Genomic DNA, 24,276 nt, shown 5'->3' with positions numbered 1-24,276 from the left:
AAACCAAATCATCAATAAATTGGCTTTTAGTGTTCTCTTCCTGTTCCAAAGGTTGAACCTGGTCAGGATCAGAATCTATTTCCCCCTCCTCCTCTGAAACCCTCTCAGAGTCTGAAAGGACCATAAGGGTATTAGCGGATCTAGGCCACTTCCTTTTAGCAGGCGGGATGTTTGGGGATTCAAGTAACTGGTTTAGTTTATCCAAACCTTTTATAAATGCTGCGGACCATGCCGGTTCTGTGGGAACAGGGGCCTGGTCCGTAAGCAATGAGGAAGGTCCTGGTAAAGACGTTCCAATAGAACCTGTGGTAGCAGGGAGGCCGAAAGGTGTACTAGCATTATTAGCCACCAAGGCTGCCACACTAGATAGCAACTGATTGGATTGTGAAACCATATGTGCTAAAGAGGAAACCGACTGTGTCACGGAGGCCACCCAGGCCGGTTCCTCCGTCAGTGGGGCTGGAATATGCTGGGTTTGCGCAGGTGGGACCCCTGCTTTGCAGACAGAGCAGAGCGCCAATGGGTCTTTCTGCCCACATGGAAATTTTACATTACATCTTGAACATGTAAAATACTTTGCCATAGAGCCCTTTCCTTTATCTGTCATTTTTACAAAGGAAGGCACACCAAACACACAGCCTTGAATTGTTAGATTTAGCTGAGAGAGACTGAGAGAGAGAGAGAGAGAGAGAGAGAGAGAGAGAGAGAGACTGTAGAGAGAATAGTGGTAAAAAACAAGTAATCATCTAATCTGACATAAGTTGTAATTGTATCTTGTTAAACAACAATATAATATCTTGGCAAGTAGGAGAACTACAATATAACCCGTACTAGCCCACTTTGCAGTCAGCAAATACAGTAATATGTGCTTAAATAAGTCAGATACTTAGCCCATAGGCCAAACAGGGGAGAAGTCCAACAGCAGTGTCCTGGTGCCTGCTCCCTCTGATCTGTGTCCTTTTCCCGGGTTTTTACTTGGCGCCAGAAGACCGGTCTAGTCCACTTCTCTCTGGAGGGCAGGGGAGCTCTATGTCTTAGCTCCCCCCCCCTCTGATAATGCTGTCTCTCTTTCCTTAGAAGCCACCATTATATAAAAGAAAAAGGAGGTCTCCGCAGCAGTTATGCATCCCGATGCCCCCTCCTATGAATGAGGGGGGATCTTGGTATGACCCCTTTCAGCTCCTCTCTCCTCCGCGGATTTCAAGATGGCCACCGTCATTTTTTTCACTCCGATAACCAGCACTCCATGCCCGCAGTGGCAGCTCCGGTTATCGGGGTGGCCCCAAGAGTGACAGCGGTCCGGAGAGACCGCTTGTCACTCTGTATTCAGGCAGCCTATTTACTCTGCCAGTGAGAGCCTCTGGCTCTCATCTGACAGCAGTGCCTGCACTGCTGTTCTGGGAGTGTGTTCTCTATAATAGAACACACTCCCAGGTCTGCCACCAAAAGAAAAAAATTGCTATTAAAATGATAAGTTAAAAAAATAAAAATAAATGAAAAACTTAGCAGAAACTAAAATACTGCCCAACTCCATGGGCACCTAAAAAAAACTGAGGAGGAAGAGGCGGGGGGATTGTAGAGGGGAGGGGTCTGTCAGCAATGCTAAAGATTAACTAGCTAGGTGCCAACTCCCGTGCTCCCCTCCACAACCCATGGCAAGCAGTGTCCCCCAGACTGGATGAAAGAGAAATACTGTTTATTTTGGGAATGTCAAAAACCTACAGAACAGGGCTCTGGTTGCTTCCACCTCAATTGCTATATCATCATAAAAAGGAATCAGTGAGTGAACAGCTTGCACTCTAAGGAGTCTGGTCCTTCAAAAAGCCTAGAAACTGCACCACGAGTTCTTCAGCCAAGGGACACCAAGGATTGTTAAGATTAGGAAAATAACTTCTGACTGTCCCACCCTGTACATGACAATTGGTGCATGTTCTATGGTGAGAATTGTTAACCGCCTATAATTGCACTGGTGTGAAGTATACCCTGTGGATAAATTTTAACTGAATCATCTGGTCTGTGGGAGAGATGGCTGTAACTGGAAAAAGTGTTAGGGGCTTGTGTCATTGTTCTTCAGTGGTATAGGAATATCCCCTTGCCATTTTTTAAAATGTTTGGAAATGTGCGAGTTCCTTTTAGTCATGAGGGTAGAACAATGAGTCAATAAGGACTTTTTCATAGTCACAGTAAGGGATGCTTGGAATGCCCCTTTGACCTCACCAGACTTATCGGGGGAGATTCAATTCAACGCAATGTGCCACTGGACACTGTCGCGATGTCTTGCTGCACAAATGCCGCCTATTACCATAAGGAATCTCGGCTCATTGAAAAAAATGGAAAAAATAGTGAAAACTTCAGGCTGAACATCGCCTCGTTGTATCTCCGTGGACTATCCAAGAGACACATCGCGTTGCATTGAATCTCCCCATTGAGTAAAATATGAAGAAAAACTTTTGTACTGTTATTTCTTGTCGACTTGTCCAGAGTAAAATTTATATATACTGTATGTAGTATTGGTAGAATATGTACATATATAGAATATGAATATTTTGATGCAAGGCAAATGAGAACAATTCATTGCCAAAATCCTGCACTTTTTGGGTGGACTGAGCCAGAACTGCCAATTAGTGAGACCACTTCATGTCGAGGTTGGAGGAGTCTAAACACATGGTGCTGAAGTTTGGAAAGTTGCAAAAGCATATTCAATATAACTATAAACCAGGTATTTAATATCATATATTGTCCAGGTTGGATTCATAATAAACAGCTAATGGAAATAAACAGTTCTGCTTAGATCATATAATGGCTTTGACGCAAAGCACAAAAGGAGGCCAGAAAAATAAAGTGTTCAGTAAAATTTTCAGGAGGGTTGTTTTAAAGTGGAACATTAAATTGAACATTGCTTGAAAAATATAAGACACCCTGTTAAAGTAATACAAAGATTTACCTTGTCAATAAGGTGCACGACTCCATTTGTAGCTATTAGATCACCAACAACAAAGTTAGCACCCCCGACTGTAACATTCTGAAATAAGAAATAAAACATCTTACAGTTTAAGCACTCAGTGTTAAAGTAGTACTATTATTTTTGCTTTATACTGTATAATAGTTAGCACATGTACATGTAACTGACATGATTAATATGTTTCACTTAATAAAGGACCATTGTGTTAAAAGTTAATGAATGGAACTAAGGAATGCGCGATATACAGCTCACAATAGTTAGTACTAATAGCAATCAGGGCCAGTGCTACCATTAGGTGAACCTAGGGGGTTGCCTAGACCGCTAATGGTTAGAGAGCACCTAAAAAACTGAAGGGCGTCATGTAGAGTTGGACGTAAGTCTGTTCGTAGCAGCAAAATGCACTTTTACTTACTGCAAATGTGCAGTACAAAGATTTACGTCTCAGTCAGACTGAGGCATGTTTCTCCATTGTGCCTCTATGCGCTTGGAAAGGTGGAACGGGGAAGAGTAGGGACAGGCGTATTTAGGCATGTTATCACTCTTTATGCACTATGTTGAGAAGGAAGAAGCTGCTTCTCCCTGGTACATGATCCATGCTAATGCAGCAGAGGTGGGGGTGCATGAACTCACTCTGTATTGTAAGCTGAGGTGGCTACAAAAACACACACACTAAGGGGTGTATTTACTAAGTGCTTTGCAGTCATTTTTTAAAACGTCAATTTTATTAAAGACAAAACCCGATGGACTCTGTCTTTAATAAGAATCGGCGGTTCGTCGGATCCGCCGCTTAATAAATATACCCATAGATGTTGTTGACGTAAAATAACAAACATTAACAGGACAAGTAACTGTTAAACATAGGCCAGTCCACCACTAACATTAACAACTAGCAACTATATACCGGGAAGAGAATAATATTAAATATAAGTCAGAAAAAGTAAACTAATACATCATATAAAAGTAGAGCTTAATACCTAAAAGATCCCCATCTTACACACCTTGTTCAGGAACTGAAACCTAGTAACCATAATACTCAGCTTATCATTCTATAACTTACCCCATTTTCTTTCGAAAGTTGAAGGAAACTACGTTTAAGAGAGGTGGCCAGCAAATCAGATGAAGACAAGTTCTTTATATCATCCAATCTGTAGACACCAGACAATATATGATTCCTAGAAGCACAGAAACATAGTTACATAAATTAAACCCTAATTGGTTTAATACAATGTCATAAAGGTTGAAGGCTTAACATTTCAAAAACTTAAATACAGTATAAATAAGTATCAACTTTAACAAAATATTCTTGTTTGTAAGTTAGCATTTATTACATTGGGGAGGCGGGGGGGGCAAACAGCACAGAACATATTTTTTGTCTTTCGTGAGATCACACTTTATTCTGCACCTTTTTGGTTTAGAACCTTGAATTGAAAGATGGAAGCTGATTTGCAGACCACAGGATTTCCAATGATGATAAGCGGATCCGGGCAATACCTGTATACATGAATCTATATGCACAATGCGAAATCACAGAACTGAAAAAGCCTGCCTACTTCATGCTGTTATAGGCTACAAAGTGTAGTGAGGGAATGATCACTGTTCCAGAGGGTTAAGGCAGCATAAAAGACCTTGATTTTAATACCACCTTGGAGATTGAGATTCTTTTTTGGAGGTGGTATTACCTACTCAGGGGCTGGCAGCCAAACTTTAGCCCAGGGGGCAGAGGGAGAAACTTGGCTCAGCAGCCTATTACAATAAGCGCAGTATACCTTCTAACGTTTGAAATGGCCAAAGATGGACAATTAAGATTTAGATAAACCAACACACTTTTCGTCATGTCCAGAGACATACATATTCACTTCTGCAGTCTGTATACACTAATAAGACACCACAAAAAGCAATGGGCTTTAGGGTTTGAATTAGGTGGTTGGAAAACGTGGGTCTTCTAAAGTGTCTTTGTACCATAGTCCTGTTGAAATATGTACAACAGACTATGGGTTTGTTTATATGCATGTAGTTACCATGGAGGGTCAGCAGATGGCGCTGTATTCATACAGAGGTGTATTGTTTGTCTGCTGTATATGCATGTACTTGTTTGTATATTTCCTGTCTCAACTCTCTGTGTTCTAGAAGAGACTCTCCGGGAAAAGGAGGTGAGCTGAGCAGCTCATGTTACTGATATGTTATGTTAAGAAGCTATTACTGAAAGCTGTTGTTATACTGATCCTGGTACTTATAAAGAAGATATACATCTCAAGACTCGTTCTGTCTGAATATAAGGTAACTCCTGAGGTGATTCTTTATCTATGAGACCTCCTGCTGCACTCCTATGGTATCATCCATCGCAGATTGCCAATAAGTCCTTAGTGCAGGGGGCAGTTCAGTGACTGAGACGTTTTGTACGACACCTTTTCCTCTGCCTATACTATAGACAAGGCTCAGTCTGCATTTTAGTGACTATAAGCAATAATATTTGTTCAATAGGACAAATGAAAAAAAAGAAATTGGTTTGACTTGGGGATTACTTTAGTAATTTCGCCACATTCTCCTTTTTCATCCAGTATGTCTTGTCCACTTTGTTCATAGTCTCAAATGCTCGTTGAGAGGGGACTAACACAGTCACATTTGAAGATTGGGAAATCAAGAATCTTATGTCTGGATCCTGTAAATGAAACATCAAAGAAAGTCACATTGTGTGATTGACTGCATGTCTTGTTTGTCTCCTGGTGTTTAATCTAGCTTGATTTATAAAGTAAACAGAGAAGGAATGCTGATCTCACTCAGGAACCCTCAGCCAATATCAGAGGAGAGTGTAAGCTACAGTGTCAAGAAACTGAAGCTGAGCAACGTGAAGAAACAATATAGTAAGTGGTGGAAGTGATGGAGAATGGGCAAACAGACAATCAAGAGTTCCTGCATTAAAATATTTAGTAGATCAGAGGAAGCCTAGTGTTCTATATGTACGTAAATCCAGTTTTAAAACTACTGGTTATTAGGCAAGAGGTACTATAATTAATGTATCAATATTATCAGTCATATGGCAACTTAAACAGGGCAGTATTCTTAAAACCTCTAGATGTGAGTAAAGCTAAAAGTGAACACTCTGACAAAGAGGAATTTGGGATATAATTATATGAAAATTATTGGTTGATACATTCAATTCTCCAAAAAATTGGGATACTCCTTTCAAATTATTGTTTTTATTTTTGAAACTCCAGAATTAACACAACAATATATTATACTTACATCTATCCATTTGTGAAATTCAGAGGCTTCTGGGAGTGATGCCAACACCTAAGGCACAATAAAATAAATGATCCATAACCACAATGAAGATTTGCAGTAGCGTGGAATTTGGCTAGCTGTCACACTGAATGGCAGCATAGTCCGAGAGTGCTTCTGAACACCCTCGCAATACAGCCTCACTCATAGCATCGCAGCTCAAGATGGGCAATGTCAACTGACACTATAGCCTGGCATATAGAGGAAAGTGAAATAGGTGACTCGAAACTTGTGACCCACTACTTTAGACCAGGAGAAACCCCCACACAGGCCGCAAGCTCTCCCAAAATTACATGTTGCTCAGAGGACAATCAGAAGTCACAGTAGGAGGATGGAAATCATGAACCTAAAAATTTAGAGAGCATCTCCTCAGTCTTTGTGACACAGTTCTTTCCTGGTTAAGGTTCGACTTTAACCAAAATAACACTCCTTCAGTGTCTTTAACTCTGGCACATCCTCCCCTTCTCTACCCACTATCTTTTGGGGTTCCACAAGGTTCTGTTCTTGGCCCTTTGCTTTTCTCACTGTACACCTTGTTTCTTGGTGAACTAATTTAGTAATTCTGTCTCAAGTACCATGTCTACTCTGATGACACCCAAATCTACCTTTTATCCCCTAAACTCTCCATTTCACTATTATCTCATGTAGTTAACTGTCTCTCTGCTATTTGCACATGGATGACCCAAAGGTTCTTAATTCTCAACATGGTCAAAACAGAGCCACCACCTTTCCTCGAATCTGCCTCTCCATCCACATCATAATTTCCTTTGTTTCCCAAGCCCTCTGCCTTGGTGTCATACTTGACTTCGCCCTCTGATTTACTCTTCACAATCAGTCTCTCTCAAATTCCTGTTGGATCTACCTTCAAAATGTTGCTAGAATAAACCTTTTTTGTATACAAGATGCAATCAAAACTCTTGGTTGTGGAGAGAAGGCTTACACAAAACATAAGCATGGGATAGGTTGACAATTTGATTGAAATTTGAGAAAATACAAGATTCAGGGGCGCACGCAGGATTTTTAAGCAGCTCTGTTTCGGCAGCACTGTACTATCCAGCAGCCGCGGCGCTGTCAAAGAAGCGTCCGCGGCGGTGCTGTATTGTATACAGCACCGCCGCGGACGCTTCTTTGACAACGCCGCGGCTGCTGGATACTACAGGGGCACATCTTTAGCGGAGGGGAGCGGTTTCTGGAGACCCAGAAACCCCCCCTGCGTGCGCCCCTGAAATTCTTATGCTGCATAAGATAAAGACAACATTTCATGTTTGCAAACACACACTTCATATGTGAGTCAATAACTGAAGTAGGTCATTAGCCATCGTAGCCAGTATTAAAAAGAATTGTATTGAATTTTATCAGGTAGCTTCTCCATATGAAATGGATGCGGCAAGGGTGCCCTTTGTCTCCTATGATATGTATTCAATGTATAGATGCACTGGCTTTGGCAACATGCATTAACCCATATAACATGGGTGCCTTTTGGTCAGGGAAAAACAAATAAAATGTCTATTTAGTGCTCTTTCTCATTTTAAAGTCTAATGCTCAAAAATGGAAGCATTGAATATAATATTAGCTAAGGTTCATAATTTGCAACTGCAGTGGAATTATCCAGGCTTGTCATGGAATGGCAGAATTAGTTATGCTTAGGGTTTTATATCTATTTCAAACTTAAACTATAGCAATTACTAAATCCTATTTAAGCTAAAGGCACTTATTATAACATTTATTTGGTTGGCACAAAGCTTAATACTAAATAAAGTCCATTGTTGATAGTCCAGTAAAAGTTGGTAGTGCAGTCCAAACCCTCAGCCCTCTTCTCTGGGGCCCTAGGGGCCACTACATGCATTTGTTTCTGTTTTTTACCAGGGCTCTGCCATCTCTGCATTACTGAACTGGCAAATCAAAGATGTGAAAAGGGCGGTTTGAATGTTGAGCAGTATAAGTCTGCAAACCCCCATTTCAGCCGGGGCTGTAAGAGGGACAGAGGAACCCGGGAAAAACGGTTGCAAGCAGTTTGAGAAAGCCATAAGGACAAATAGTGCATAGTACAGAAAACAGGATTTATTACACACATGAATAGAGGAAGATGCTTTCAGCTTTGTTTCCCGCAACAAAAGTTATAAGATCAGTATGAGGAGAATTATACTAGAGGAATACAGTCTTTTTTGGTTGTTAGATAATGATATTGTATCCAGGGGTGCACCACCTTTTTATGACTATAACAAATTGGTGATATATGATATGCTATCTATTAGGAGAAAGATGATCATTTGAAATAAATGCATCTAGTACAGTCCCAAACTTATAATGACACTCTAATTATACTCAAGTTATTTGTCTAGTTATATGATCACTTACGTCTCCTACATTCCCATAGCATATTTTTCCATTTCCTTGATATCCTTCTTTACAAACACACTCCCAGAATCCAAAAGTTACTTTTTGACATGTCGCCTGAAATAAAAGAGTAAAATCCCATCACTGGAAAGCACAATCATTGGCACTCCAACTGAGTGTACTAAAAGTTGACGATTACCAGAATAATTTTGTTTCTGAAACTAATTATACAGTAAAAAAAAAAACCTATGTCCAACCCTCATTACTCTCTACCTACGTGCATCTAACTTGTTCAGCTTACATTACTGTCTCCCATCTAACCAACATGCTACTAACTTTTACTGTTGGCGATGTGTGAGGCTCATGAGAGCAGACAAAAAGGAGAGAACTATTTGTAATAATATAAGTAAAAATGTAAAGCATAAACAGTACACTATAACCAAGACAAAAAACAGATGTATGCAAAATATTCATGAACGACTTATTACCAAAGGATGGCACTTTTCGGTCTCCTTCAGGCAAGTGTTCACTGGTTCACACTGAATGCCATCACCTCTGAACCCTTTGTTACACTCACAGTCACTCTGTGCGAAAATAAGAGGGAGACAAGAAACAATCATCGCATAACTATTACATAAGAAGCATGCAAATCACCTGTGACTAAAACATATGGGAAAAACCATGCGTGGGAGCTGCTGGTTTAAATTCTTATTATTAAGTAGAATGATGCATCATCCAATTTTCAATAGAACACTGCCACAGAGTGATCACTTTATTACGGTTAATCTAGGTGATATTGTAGCTTGACTTCACTAATTTACTTATACGTTTTTTTTTTATCATGGAACTTGTTTTTAAAATGAATAATGTCATGCAAGAGTATAAGCTGTTTATTGAGCACATACATATAGACAGTGAAGTGCAGTTGGTACACCGAGGCAAAAATATCATTCTACCCTGGTTAGCACTTCTGCCTCACAGCACTGGGGTCATGAGTTCAATTCCTGACCATGGCCTTATCTGTGAGGAGTTTGTATGGGTATGTATTGTACTCCCCGTGTTTGTGTGGGTTTCCTCCGGGTGCTCCGGTTTCCTCCCACACTCCAAAAACATACTGGTAGGTTAATTGGCTGCTAACAAATTGACCCTAGTCTGTGTCTCTGTGTGTGTGTATATTAGGGAATTTAGACTGTAAGCTCCAATGGGGCAGGGACTGATGTTAATGAGTTCTCTGTACAGCGCTGCGGAATCAGTGGCGCTATATAAATAAATGGTGATGATGATGATGATGACCCTGAATTATGTGTTAAGAGGAGATGTAACCAGGGCCGCCAACAGGGGAGTACGGGAGTACTGTTGTACCGGGCCCTGGCTCACCAGGGGGCCCGGTACAACAGCGCAACATATACTAACCTGGGGGCCCGCCGCTGGTCTCCGTCACAGACAGAGCACATGATCGCAGGGGGAATGATTCCTCCACCCCTGCGATCGCATCCTGGTGCCTGGCTGTCACGGTGACAGCCAGGCTCAAGACACAGTAGCGGAGACTAGCGGCGGGCCCCCAGGTAAGTATATGTTGCTCATGGGGGGGGCCCGGGGGACACGGGGGCCCGTACTGGGCATGATTATTTCTGAAGGCGGCCCTGGATGTAACATCTAACAGACAATCCCTGGTTGAAACAATGATCAGTGCTAGGGAGTTTTGAGCTTCTGCTATAATGGCAATACACTCACTGCAGTGAGTGACATGATGAGCAGACTAAAGGCAGGAAAGGAAAAATAATGCCCTTGTCTCTCTAGCATTTCTCCTTTCATGCTTTCAGCCACAGCAGTGAGACTTGTGCATTACTGCAGAGTGGTCGTGGCGGAGTGTTGGGGTAGGTGGGAAGATGCTCGTTGGGGCCAGGAGTTGAGTGACAACCTTGTGTCTCCTTCCCTTGAATGCTGCCACCTGAGACTGGTTTCTCCTTTTCCCATATGGGAGGAAAATATCTTGTTGCTATAATGAAGGATACAGCATCATTTGCTCAGGCAAATTGTTTTTTCCACACGAGTTTAACTTTATATTAGTATAATAAGGCACAAAGTACATACAACTGGAACATAAAGCTAGTTATTTACCTGGCCAGGTCCAATATACAAGCATGTAGCATTTGAGTGGCAGCTTCCTTTGTCTGCAAGGAGACAATTATTGATCTCTGAACAATCCAGTCCGTCACCAGTCCATCCTACCCGACACAAACATTTGTGGGTTCCTGGGCCCGTTGGAATGCACTCAGCCTGTATGTCATACCAATATCACAGCACAGGTTACAAGCTGATCCATTTCTACTCATAAAACATTTGATCTTATATATTAATGTTCATGGAGAGTATTGCCATAATATAATCTACTGGAACACAACAAAGAGTCAAACAATTTCCAACTAACCAATCAAAGGATCAAATAACTATTAATAGAGTCACACACATAGTAGGATTTATTAATATAAATAGTACAGTCATCAAAATGTCTAAAACTCTGATCCTGCATTGCACAGACCAAAGCTTGAAAGATAGAAATCACACATGTAAGATACAATAATTAAGCTGCATGCGTTGATTACTGTATGTGGCCAACAACAAGTTAAGCCAATATTAATTTGGGGAAAGCATCAACTCACATTGACATGGCATGCTTTAGCAGAAGCAACACAGGCATCCATTTCTTTGCAATATATACCGTCTCCTTCATACCCAGGTTTACAGACACAACTGAAACATAAAAAGAATGTAGTTAGAGTTACTCTGAGCTCGATCACCATTTTAGTAAATGGTATAACTAATAAAAAAATGTACGTATAATATATGACACCAGTTGCTGAGATACAGTACATTATTAAGGCCAATACATAAAAGAAAAAACGTAGCGCACTAGCATTAACCAGAATGCTAAATGCTAATTCATAGTAAACAAAAATTTACATAATTTTAAGATTACAATTAACTAACATATCAATAAGAAAAAAATGGTATAATGGTGAATTTGGTAATTCTAACCACAATTTGGACAGCATATGAATTAGAGATGGGCGGGTCCGGTTCTCCGAGAACCGAACCCACCCGAACTTTGGGTATCCGAGTACCGAGCTGAGCAGCTCGGTACTCTCCCGCCCATTCCGAATCCAAATCGAGGCCGAACGTCATTGTGACGTCGTCGGATCTCGGGACTCGGTTCTCGCGATACTTCAACTTTATAAATACACGCCTCCACAGCAATCCATCGCCATTTGACAGAGGGAGAGAGCAGGGTGTAGTCATAGGCTAATTAGAGCAGGGACAGAGAATACCATATTGTTCTTGCAATTGCTCTAACCAAAATCGCTAGTGCAGAGAGGAGGATAGAGGTTTATTATTTTTTCTTCATATTTGGCACTCCCCAGCGCTTTTGGGGTGTCCCCCATAATTGTGCATTAATATTTCTGGCTGTCAAAAGTCATATCTGTCAGCAGTATCTACTAAATAATTTGTAGCACACCTCAGTGTTTTTGGGGTGTCCTCCCTAATTGTGCATTAATATTTCTGGCTGTCAAAAGTCATATCTGTCAGCAGTATCTACTCAATAATTTTTAGCACTCCTCAGTGTTTTTGGGGTGTCCTCCCTAATTGTGCATTAATATTTCTGGCTGTCAAAAGTCATATCTGTCAGCAGTATCTACTCAATAATTTGTAGCACTCCTCAGTGTTTTTGGGGTGTCCTCCCTAATTGTGCATTAATATTTCTGGCTGTCAAAAGTCATATCTGTCAGCAGTATCTACTCAATAATTTTTAGCACTCCTCAGTGTTTTTGGCGTGTCCTCCCTAATTGTGCATTAATATTTCTGGCTGTCAAAAGTCATATCTGTCAGCAGTATCTACTCAATAATTTGTAGCACTCCTCAGTGTTTTTGGGGTGTCCTCCCTAATTGTGCATTAATATTTCTGGCTGTCAAAAGTCATATCTGTCAGCAGTATCTACTCAATAATTTGTAGCACTCCTCAGTGTTTTTGGGGTGTCCTCCCTAATTGTGCATTAATATTTCTGGCTGTCAAAAGTCATATCTGTCAGCAGTATCTACTCAATAATTTTTAGCACTCCTCAGTGTTTTTGGGGTGTCCTCCCTAATTGTGCATTAATATTTCTGGCTGTCAAAAGTCATATCTGTCAGCAGTATCTACTCAATAATTTTTAGCACTCCTCAGTGTTTTTGGGGTGTCCTCCCTAATTGTGCATTAATATTTCTGGCTGTCAAAAGTCATATCTGTCAGCAGTATCTACTCAATAATTTTTAGCACTCCTCAGTGTTTTTGGGGTGTCCTCCCTAATTGTGCATTAATATTTCTGGCTGTCAAAAGTCATATCTGTCAGCAGTATCTACTCAATAATTTTTAGCACTCCTCAGTGTTTTTGGGGTGTCCTCCCTAATTGTGCATTAATATTTCTGGCTGTCAAAAGTCATATCTGTCAGCAGTATCTACTCAATAATTTGTAGCACTCCTCAGTGTTTTTGGGGTGTCCTCCCTAATTGTGCATTAATATTTCTGGCTGTCAAAAGTCATATCTGTCAGCAGTATCTACTCAATAATTTTTAGCACTCCTCAGTGTTTTTGGGGTGTCCTCCCTAATTGTGCATTAATATTTCTGGCTGTCAAAAGTCATATCTGTCAGCAGTATCTACTCAATAATTTTTAGCACTCCTCAGTGTTTTTGGGGTGTCCTCCCTAATTGTGCATTAATATTTCTGGCTGTCAAAAGTCATATCTGTCAGCAGTATCTACTCAATAATTTTTAGCACTCCTCAGTGTTTTTGGGGTGTCCTCCCTAATTGTGCATTAATATTTCTGGCTGTCAAAAGTCATATCTGTCAGCAGTATCTACTCAATAATTTTTAGCACTCCTCAGTGTTTTTGGGGTGTCCTCCCTAATTGTGCATTAATATTTCTGGCTGTCAAAAGTCATATCTGTCAGCAGTATCTACTCAATAATTTTTAGCACTCCTCAGTGTTTTTGGGGTGTCCTCCCTAATTGTGCATTAATATTTCTGGCTGTCAAAAGTCATATCTGTCAGCAGTATCTACTCAATAATTTTTAGCACTCCTCAGTGGTTTGCGCTCAGAATGGATTCAAAGCAGTCCACATATGATCTAAATGAGCAACCAGGTTCTGTCACCAGTCCTGATGTTAGTGTTCCCAGTACGTCATCTGGCCAAGGCGATGTCAAACAACAGAGTGTTTTCAAATTAGTGCAAAAAACAAAAACCCAAAAAAAAATTTACTGTATTGAAGCGAAAAAGAAGTGTAACTGAGCAAAAGTTAAGTGACGATAAAAAAAAAATTGCAAGCATGCCATTCTACACACGCAGTGGCAAAGAGAGAATGAGGCCTTCACCTTTGGCTATTAGTGGCAGATCCCAAAAAGTTACCCAGGCTACAATTGGTGCACAACTACTGTTACGCGTCAAAGCTGAGCTGCAAGATACCAGTGAGGCATTACAGGAGAATATTTGCTCTGATTCACAAATGACAACAATCCCTGTGGAGAGTCCATCCAACAGTGGGATGTCTAATCGTGAGCATTCTGCTGATGTGTGCCTTAATAGCCCGAGTGTAGCCGGTGATACCCAAATTGAGGATGCCACTTTGGAATTAGAAGAGGATGAGGGGGAGATTTGTGTAGGCGACGAGGGCGCTAATGAGGATGTTGATGAGGATGAGGTTGTTTGTGTAAGTCCTGCACCAGTGGCAGCAGTTCTGGCACGTGACAAGAAAAAGGCCATTGTCATGCCTGGGCATAAAACAAAAAAATCCACTTCTTATGTGTGGAATTATTTCTACCCAAATCCAGACAACAATTGTATAGCCATTTGTAGTGTATGTGAAGCCACAGTCAGTCGAGGGAGGGACCTTAACCATCTTGGAACCTCGTCTATGTTACGCCATCTAACGAGAGTTCATGGCAAAGTGTTGGGAAAAGCTGAAAGTTCTTCCCAAAAGAATACAAGCACTCCCTCATCAGCTAAGACCCTCCGCTCACCGACATACCGACGGCTACAAAATACACCCACCACACCATCCTCATCAATATCCTCAGTAGCGCTCGGAGTTAGCCCGGCATCCCACTTAAGGCTGGATGACTCCGGCACTATTATTGATTCCTCTGAAGAAAGCGTTAGTCCTGCTGCTGCTGTTGCTGCTGCTGGGGGTGAATCGTCATCCCAGAGGCAGGTGAATAAAATGAGCAGTCCTACATTTCAGCAATTAACTGTGAAACAATCATTTGCGAGGGGAAGCAAATATGACAGCAGTCACCCAGTCGCCAAGCGAATCACAGACGCCATGGCTGCAATGTTAGTGTTAGATCTGCGTCCAATCTCCACAATAAACGCAGCTGGTTTTTCACAGTTAATTGAGGTTTTGTGTCCGCGTTACAGAATTCCATCGCGACACCATTTCTCCCGTAAAGCTATTCCACAACTATACCAAAAAGTGTGTAAAAATGTAGAGATTGCGCTGAAAAATGCCATTCTGCCCACTGTTCACTTAACCACAGATATGTGGACAAGTGGAAGTGGCCAAACCAAAGACTATATGACTGTGACAGCCCACTGGGTTGGTCATTCACCTTCACCAGCAGGAACAGCAGCAGCATGTACACCACTACGTAACATTTGTCACAGGCAGGCCACTCTTTGTATCACCGGCTTCACTAACAGGCATACGGCTGACAATTTGTTACGCAAACTGAGAGATGTGATTGATGCATGGCTTATACCACTCGGACTCTCCCCAGGGTATGTCATTTCAGATAACGCCAACAATATAGTGCGAGCATTACAGCTGGGTGATTTCCAACATATTCCCTGTTTTGCTCACACCATCAACTTGGTGGTGCAGAGCTTCCTACGAAATAACCGTGAGGTGCAGGAGATGCTTTCGGTGGCCCGTAAAATTTCAGGCCATTTCAGGCATTCAGCCACAGCATGTAGGAGATTACAGCAGCTCCAAGAGCAGTTTAACTTGCCCTGCCACCAACTTAAGCAAGAGGTGGTAACTCGGTGGAATTCCACCCTGTACATGCTTCAGAGGATGGAGGAACAGCGCAAAGCCATCCAAGCATATTGCACAAGTCATGACATTGGGAAAGGAGGGGGGATGTATTTCACTCTTGCACAGTGGGGAATCCTTTCAGTGCTGTGCAAGGTGCTGAAACCATTTGAAGTTGTGACATGTGAGGTCAGTGCAGACTCTGCTAGTTTGAGCCAAGTCATTCCTTTAATTAGACTATTGGAAAAGCAGCTTGAGAAAATGAAGGAGGAGCTGAAAGCAAGCAATTCAGCAAAGTATGTTGGCCTTGTCGATCAAGTACTTAATTCACTTCACAATGATCCTCGAGTTATTAAGATCTTGAACTCGGATCAGTACGTTTTGGCCACTGTGCTTGATCCAAGGTTTAAAACCTACATTGAGTCTTTACTTGTAAATGAGCGAGATGTGAACTTTTGCAAGGAGCTATTGCTCAGCAAGTTGGCCGCTGAACTGGGCCTCGGCTTGACGACGTGTCCTCCTTCACTTTCTCAAGCTGTTGCTCGTAAAAAATTAAATTTCCAAAAAAGAAGCAGGGAAGACACAGGGGGCAGACGAGAACAATTTAACATCTGGGCTGGTTTGAAGGATTTTTCAAAAAAAAGTGTCACTTTGCCCATAAGCCCATCCAATATGAGTATAAACATGCAAAGGATGGTGGAGGATTACTTTCAAGAGGTAGTTGATATGGAAATGTCAGACAGTCCCTTTCCTTACTGGGAAGAAAAGCAAGCCATTTGGAAACCCATGTACAAACTTGCTTTGCAATACCTAAGCTGCCCACCCTCCAGTGTGTACTCTGAACGAGTGTTCAGCACAGCAGGGAACTTAGTCAGTGATCGCCGTAGAAGGTTACTTCCCAAAAATGTGGAGAAAATGATGTTTATAAAAATGAACTACATCTTCCACGAGGAAGGCCTTCACCATCCAAGACATCCAAGCACTGACTGTTCTCTAATGGCGGATTCAAGCGGCGATGAATTGATAGTCTGTGATGATGACGTACACACTGATGAGGGTGAGGATGAAGCTGAAGATGATGCCGATAACATCTTTTTAAAACTTTCTATGTAAGTGTAGGGTGCAATCTACCCCCAAAGAGGAAAGGGACTTGTGGCATTTCCATATCACATACCATCTTGAAAGGCTGCTGTTAGGGCAATTTATCCTTAAGGGTAGGGTGTCATAGACAGAGTGACCCTAAACTGGCTTTGTCCATTTTTCATAATATTGTACAGTCTATAATGGCTGAATTTTTTAGTATTTTATACAAGTGGAGGGGGGCCTAGAGAGACAGAAACCAAACTGGCTTTCTCCATGTCAATTAATATTGTACAGTCTATAATGGCTGAATTTTTTGCTATTTTATACAAGTGGAGGGGGGCCTTGAGAGACAGAAAGCAAACTGGCTTTTTCCATTTCTTTACATATTTAACTATAAGTGTAGGGTGTAATATACATTCAAAGACGATGGCTGCATTGCCAATATGCATAGATGGAGAGGAAGACAATCTGTTTTGTGTGTAGAATAGGCCTACCAACGAAGAATTAAACTGTTTTTTTGGATGATTTATTACCTCAACAATTAGATTACTTGTCTCTAAAACAGTTGGAGCACTAAATTGGGTTAATTTAGGCCCAAAAACATGGATTTTCCCAAAAAATAGCAAAACAAAACCAAACAAAACCAAAACCAAAACCAAAACACGCAATGGCGGTTTTGCAAAACCAAAACCAAAACCAAAACACGACGGTAATCCAGATCCAAAACCGAATCCAAAACCAAAACACGGGGGTCAGTGACCATCTCTAATATGAATTAACTGATTGTAAATGCAGTATTGGTGGTAGTATTATTAGTTTGCACAGTACAGAAGCAGAGTACCTGGGTATCCCTTTGCTGTATTCGCAGTCTGCATGTGCATGACAGTAGGTAACAAGAGGTCCACACGGTGCAGTCTTCATATCACAGAATGTCCCTGTATATCCTGTCTTACAGGACCCTGGTACGCAGCTTCCATCGCTGTCTATATGGTTGTTGCATATTCCATGGATACAGCCACATTCTAAGCCCAAGTAACAATACATTAGAAAATCAGCAAAACATGTTATATTAACTTTTTTCACTATTAATGTGCTCTTGCAGAATGACAATATGTTGGGATTCTTTATTATTTAATTGACGAGAAGAATTGGGACAGCTTAGGAGGCCTACTGCGATAGGAAGTGAAAAGAGCGTGTGTACTTTTTCCTGTACAGTATGTCCCTTTTCTAGATAACTCTTTCCTTTCTAGCACCTCTTGTGAACTTCTAAACTGATTTCTCTATGTTTGAGGGGCATGTATGGATCAGTGGCTGTCAGGGAGTGCTGGTCCTTCTTTTGCTATTTTGGAGGATCCTGGGGTACCCCTGGGTGAGTTGTCTCTCAATTTAAAAACACATGAATCTGTGACCCAATATAGGGACTCTCACTGTTTAGAGTTAGGTCTACTCTACTAGGAAGAGCACCTTGACATGGCTGGTGGCTTATCATATATTTAGAAATGTGTGTGACTGAGATTCCTGCATTTACAAATAGCGTAGCAGCTTGTTTACTGGACCACAGCGGTATGCTGGGGGAATATTCGGAGTTTGTCTCTTTTCTAGATAACCCCTCCCTTTTCTCATACCTGCTGTGGACCTGGAAATTGATTGAGCAACTTCCATTTCTGTATTTCTTTTTTCCCATCGACAGGTCTGGTTGTCACAAAGTGGTTACCCCAAACGGCCTAACGCTCCAGCAATGAAGACCTTAAAGTGCTAAATATTAAAAATGTTTTGTGCTAGGTATTTCATTTTATGGTTATTTATTTTGATGTCACTTCCTTTGGCATTTTATGAGAATTTCTCTCAGCACACAGATGTGTGTTATATACTGTCAGGGAATGTACAGGGAAGGGCTAGAGGGACTAGCATGCTTCCAGTAGGTGCATCAATTGTACGACTGCAATAACATCATGTGACATGAAATATGCTAATTTCCCCTATAATTCCTTCTAGTTCGAATATACTTTAAAATAAGTATTCCCAACTAATTATTTTTGGTGCATTATAATAGGAGGAAAATTTTTACAAAATTAAGGAAAACTGGGGAATATGGGAAAAATAAGCGTGTGCGAGTGCGATGAATTAACTGTACTGAAGTATATGAACTCTATGCTGTTTCTAAAAAAAATCAGTATCAGCAAGAGTCCTGCAAATTTTCTCAGAATGAATTACTTTTGTTAGTTACTGTACTGGTCTTACTTTTATCACATCGGAGTCCATATTTGTTGGCATTTAAGCAGCGTCGACAGTCAGAGCCTGTAAATGCCTCATCACAAACACAAGTCCCGTTCCCTGTCATGCCATCCATACACTGAGGCATGGAAAAAGAGTAATGAATCAGCAAAAAAGGAACTGACCAAATACAACATGATTAAAGAAAGCTTTCTTAATACTATTACATTATAACCCCAATTGTGAAAGATGAGCTACGTAATATTACTGTTGTTTGCCTTTTGAAAAATGTTCACATTTTCACCTTTCAAAAACATTACTAAGCTTAGAGTTCTTTTTCCATATAAGGTCATTTTTCAGATACTTGTTACATCGACAGAGGACATGACCAGTCTTTTACAAAATAAGCCCAAATAAACTGTGTTTTCAGGCACCATTACGTTTTAAAAAAAAGAACAATGAAACAGCTTTAGAGAAGCTCATAATTTTAAATGTTTTTAGAACAGATGCAGAAAAGTGTTTAATGTTAATGACAAGTGAGGCCCCTATTGTCGAACACACTTAAACACATTGGGCCTGAAAGGAAAGTAAGGCAAAAAAAAGGAGTAGATTTTCTCCTGGACAAACCATGAACAGTGCAAGGGGTACAAACAAGTTTATAATTTTGCACATAAGTTAAATACTGGCTGTTTTTTCAAGTAGCACACAAATATTTAATAGCTTTATTTTTACACTGAAATTTAAAGTTGATCTAGGACATGACCTTCCCCAACTATAAATCTGCCATCATATTTTAAATTTACCTCCCCCTCCAATGCAACATGGTTTTGCCAAGGAAAAAAGTTACTCCTTTTTTTTACTTTACTTTCCTTAATGAATCAGTCCCAATATGTTTGTGTGATTATAAAAGGCATTTATCTCTTAAGGGTTAAAGTGTTGTCAGGCCATTTTCCATTAGCCAATTAGATCCGTAGGGGAGGTCCCTATATAGGTTAACTCGGCGGTTCCCAAAGTGTGCGCCCCGGCTCCCAGGGGTGCCGCGGCGCTGTCACTGGGGTGCCCCGCGCCAGGCAAAAAAAAAGAAAGAAAACAGAAACTTACCAATCCGCGCGGCGCCAGGACCCAGCAGCCTCCTCTCTCCTGCAGCAGCTGTCACTGACGTCATTCAGTGACAGCTGCGAGAGAGGAGGCTGCTGGGTCCCGGCGCCGCGCTGATTGGTAAGTTTCTGTTTACTTTCTTTTTTTTTGCCTGGCGCGGGGCAGAGGGAGGGGGACAGAGGGCAGACCGAGGGCAAAGGAGGAGGAGGACAGATGGCAAAGGAGGAGGACAGAGGGCAGAGGAGGAGGGGGACAGAGAGCAGACCGAGGGCAGAGGAGGAGAAGGACAGATGGCAAAGGAGGAGGACAGAGGGCAGAGGAGGAGGGGGACAGAGGGCAGACCAGGAGCACAGATGGCAGAGGAGGAGGGGGACAGAGAGCAGACCGAGGGCAGAGGAGGAGAAGGACAGATGGCAAAGGAGGAGGGCAGAGGAGGAGGGGGACAGAGGGCAGACCAGGAGCACAGATGGCAGAGGAGGAGGGGGACAGAGAGCAGCCCGAGGGCAGAGGAGGAGGAGGACAGATGGCAAAGGAGGAGGACAGAGGGCAGAGGAGGAGGGGGACAGAGAGAGCAGACTGAGGGCAGAGGAGGAGAAGGACAGATGGCAAAGGAGGAGGACAGATGGCAGAGGAGGAGGGTGACAGAGGGCAGAGGAGGAGGGGGACAGAGGGCAGAGGAGGAGGGGGACAGAGGGCAGACTAGGAGGACAGAGGGCAGAGGGGGAGGGGGACAGAGGGCAGAGGAGGAGGGGGACAGAGGGCAGACCAGGAGCACAGATGGCAGAGGAGGAGGGGGACAGAGAGCAGACCGAGGGCAGAGGAGGAGAAGGACAGATGGCAAAGGAGGAGGGCAGAGGAGGAGGGGGACAGAGGGCAGACCAGGAGCACAGATGGCAGAGGAGGAGGGGGACAGAGAGCAGCCCGAGGGCAGAGGAGGAGGAGGACAGATGGCAAAGGAGGAGGACAGAGGGCAGAGGAGGAGGGGGACAGAGAGAGCAGACTGAGGGCAGAGGAGGAGAAGGACAGATGGCAAAGGAGGAGGACAGATGGCAGAGGAGGAGGGTGACAGAGGGCAGAGGAGGAGGGGGACAGAGGGCAGAGGAGGAGGGGGACAGAGGGCAGACTAGGAGGACAGAGGGCAGAGGGGGAGGGGGACAGAGGGCAGAGGAGGAGGACAGAGAGCAGAGGAGGGGGACAGAGGGCAGACCAGGAGGACAGAGGAGGGGGACAGAGGGCAGAGGAGGGGGGTAGAGAGCAGAGGAGGGGGACAGAGGGCAGAGGAGGGGGACAGATGGCAGAGGAGGAGGACAGATGGCAGAGGAGGAGGGGGAGAGAGGGCAGAGGAGGGGAACAGCGTGAGAGATGGCAGAGGAGGGGCCAGCGTGACAGAGGGCAGAGGAGGAGGCCAGCGTGACAGAGGGCAGAGGAGGGGGCCAGCGTGACAGAGGGGGCAACGTGAGAGAGGGCAGTGTGCCTGGATGCAGAGGGGGCAGTGTGCCTGGTTGCAGAGGGGGTAGTGCGCCTGGTTGCAGAGGGGGCAGAGTGCCTGGAAGCAGAGGGGGCAGTGTGCCTGGTTGCAGAGGGGGTAGTGCGCCTGGATGCAGAGGGGGCAGTGTGCCTGGTTGCAGAGGGGGCAGTGCGCCTGGATGCAGAGGGGGCAGTGTGCCTGGATGCAGAGGGGGCAGTGTGCCTGGATGCAGAGGGGCATTTTTGCATACAACTAAATAAGTATTTCTCTATCGTGACCTAAATACTTATTACAACTTTTTGACCTCTAAAACAGGACTGTTCAGTAATTATTTTGGAGGGGTGCCTTGAAAAAATTTGGAGACTCTAAGGGTGCCGCGAACTGCAAAAGTTTGGTAACCACTGGGTTAACTCCTTTTGAAATCCAGCATCTTTTATTGCACAAAATCCCTCCCTCCCTTTTTAATGTCAATGTTTTTGTATAATGCATGTTACTAATTTAGTTTTCCCTCTTTACAGATGAGGCGCAGTTGGCAGGGAACAATTGCGGTCAGTGGATAACACAAGGCGCTTTGGTTAACTGACCGCAGGCTACTTCCCCTTCGAAGGTACTTTGGCTCATGATCCTTTGTGTGGGGGACAACTTGACCTGTTTGTGTGCACTCTTCATTGTGAGTCAAGAGGGGGAGTGGCTTCTCTAACACCAGGTTAAGCATCAGCTATTCACTGTTACAGGGTCTTATCCTTGGTTTTAAAAGATTCCTGGGTAGTTGGCCATCCACTTGTTTTGGTTTAGTATTAGTCTGTTTAGCTGAACTTGCATTTTGCTTTCTCTGCCACCCATTGTCAATTATAATTAAACTGTGACCTTTTAGCCAAATTCAGAATGGTGTTCGTGTTTTATTTTCAATGTTAGAGTGATATGTTTGACACGTTACAAGAGATTTATTGAGCAGAAGAGGGAAGCATCACATTTTAGGTGGATACCTACTACAAAGAAAATGTTATTTTTAATGGTGTTTTATGCAATAGCCTAAGCAAGGGTAACATTTGTAGATCTCTGAGAAACTACTTATTTGTTACTGTGGAACTTTGTGATAATGTGAACATTATATTATCACTACAGACATAATTAGGATTAAGGAGTTTTAATTAGTTTGAGACTTGAATCATACCTTTTAATATATACAATATATTTACCTCTCCATTCCCAGTGCATGCGTTAGAGAAGCCACCAGGGCATGGTCTGCATTCAGGGCCATAAAACCCTTTACAGCACTTGGGCACCTGCAATATGGTTACATTATAACTAGTGAAATTTGCACAAAGTGGATCTGTCAATGCACTTCCATTCAATGCAGAGAAGCGCACTTACCTTTACAGTAACATTGCAGTATCTAGAACACCCAATCATGGAGAAGTCACTCTCCATAACAGACTTCCGGTAGGCACACTTGTATGTAAAAAGAGACTGGAATTAAAGATAGAGGTATATTGTATCAATTCAGATTGTGCAGGTTTGTTATTCCTAATACACTCATACAGATGGTTAAAAAATATCTAGATATATAGGTTCTTACTGTAGTTTGTGATCCTAGTGGGCATCTACTGAAGAGGATCATATTACAGGAGATACAGTCACCCTAACAAAAAAAAAAGACATGTTGACATTTATGCAGATAATAATTACAGCTCTAAACTAAATAGACCCACTCAGATTATAAATGACACGATACATGGCATAAAGATAGCACATTTCCCAACATTTACTATGTTCACATGAGAAGACTTAAGCCTACTGTGGACATTTACACTTTTGCTGGCATTTCAGGTATATGCTAAATCTAACATACACATTGGCAAACTACACATTAACTAAGAAGCATCAGTCATAGCTAAGAAGAAACATGTCTCTATACATACATACAGTCTATATGTATTTCAATAATTAATATACAGTTTTCATATTTTCTATATGTACTTCTGTAAGGTTCTGCCTGGAACTGAAATGATAGTTGCCTGCTCCCCGTCTGCTCTCCTGTTTCTGTGTCGTGAACTCTGTTATAACAAGGTTAGCTGCAGTCGATTCCCAGCAGCCTCCAGGCCTATCCACAGGCTTGCTAACGCACTAGCGGTTGTTGGTGCAATTTGTGGCATTGTCCCCATTCCTAGTGTTACTGAACTGTGCTTTTGCCCCCGTACCTGTCCTTGTCTATAGCATTTGCTCTCTAACTTAGTCATTGTCATGGTCTCACTTTTGTCTTGTCACAGTAATAGTTTGTTTAAGTAATTGTCAGTTTCAGTCCTAATCTGACCTAGTTCAGTCTGTTTTGTGTATCTTACTATTCTTTCCTGTTGTGTATAAGTCATGCTGCAGTTGCGTAGTCTTTGTATCCTGGTTCCTTGCCCAGCTGTTAGCTTGTTAGCTCTTCCCCAGTCCTAATCCTTTCAGCCCTGCTGTAGTTACAAGCTTATTGTGCAGTCATGACCTGGGGACATGTGAGTACCAGCAGACATGTCAGGATAAGGAAGGCAGCTAATATAAGCCTTGGGTTTTCAAGCAGTAGTTTGGGTATCCGGTTCTTCTCCCTTTTTAGTCCTAGTGTTGTTCCTGCATTTGTATTGCCTGACAACCTTTGTATTTTTTTCTGCTTATACTTATATCTCCAGTTTAAAAATAATAATGGTAACACACTGTATTGTAAAAGTGGTGGTATTATACAATGTGGAGTTAATCACACACCATATTTGTGACAATATACCTCTACTAGA

General features: G+C 42.4%; 1 protein-coding gene and 1 long non-coding RNA gene across 2 annotated transcripts in view; one reads left to right on the top strand and one right to left on the bottom strand.

Moving 5' to 3' along the window:
* The window catches only part of STAB2 (stabilin 2), a 144,751-nt gene that overhangs the window by 76,242 nt on the left and 44,233 nt on the right, over positions 1 to 24,276 (bottom strand). Inside the window, exons 19-31 of the mRNA XM_075209291.1 lie at positions 23,085 to 23,147; positions 22,880 to 22,975; positions 22,705 to 22,791; positions 18,967 to 19,078; positions 17,567 to 17,747; positions 11,242 to 11,332; positions 10,700 to 10,858; positions 9,067 to 9,162; positions 8,600 to 8,695; positions 6,206 to 6,253; positions 5,485 to 5,621; positions 4,020 to 4,134; positions 2,945 to 3,022 (exon numbers count right to left, since the gene is read on the bottom strand). Coding sequence (XP_075065392.1) covers positions 2,945 to 3,022; positions 4,020 to 4,134; positions 5,485 to 5,621; positions 6,206 to 6,253; positions 8,600 to 8,695; positions 9,067 to 9,162; positions 10,700 to 10,858; positions 11,242 to 11,332; positions 17,567 to 17,747; positions 18,967 to 19,078; positions 22,705 to 22,791; positions 22,880 to 22,975; positions 23,085 to 23,147 — 1,359 coding nt within the window. The remainder of the gene's footprint in view (positions 1 to 2,944; positions 3,023 to 4,019; positions 4,135 to 5,484; positions 5,622 to 6,205; positions 6,254 to 8,599; positions 8,696 to 9,066; positions 9,163 to 10,699; positions 10,859 to 11,241; positions 11,333 to 17,566; positions 17,748 to 18,966; positions 19,079 to 22,704; positions 22,792 to 22,879; positions 22,976 to 23,084; positions 23,148 to 24,276) is intronic.
* LOC142152540 (uncharacterized) lies at positions 4,937 to 22,373 on the top strand. Its single transcript, XR_012691352.1, has 3 exons — positions 4,937 to 5,239; positions 5,699 to 5,823; positions 22,024 to 22,373. It is a non-coding gene; the product is annotated as an uncharacterized LOC142152540 (long non-coding RNA).

Source organism: Mixophyes fleayi, chromosome 4 (assembly GCF_038048845.1).
Source record: "Mixophyes fleayi isolate aMixFle1 chromosome 4, aMixFle1.hap1, whole genome shotgun sequence".
NCBI classification, from domain to species: Eukaryota; Metazoa; Chordata; class Amphibia; order Anura; family Limnodynastidae; genus Mixophyes; species Mixophyes fleayi.
This window is presented reverse-complemented; position numbering and strand designations above follow the sequence as displayed.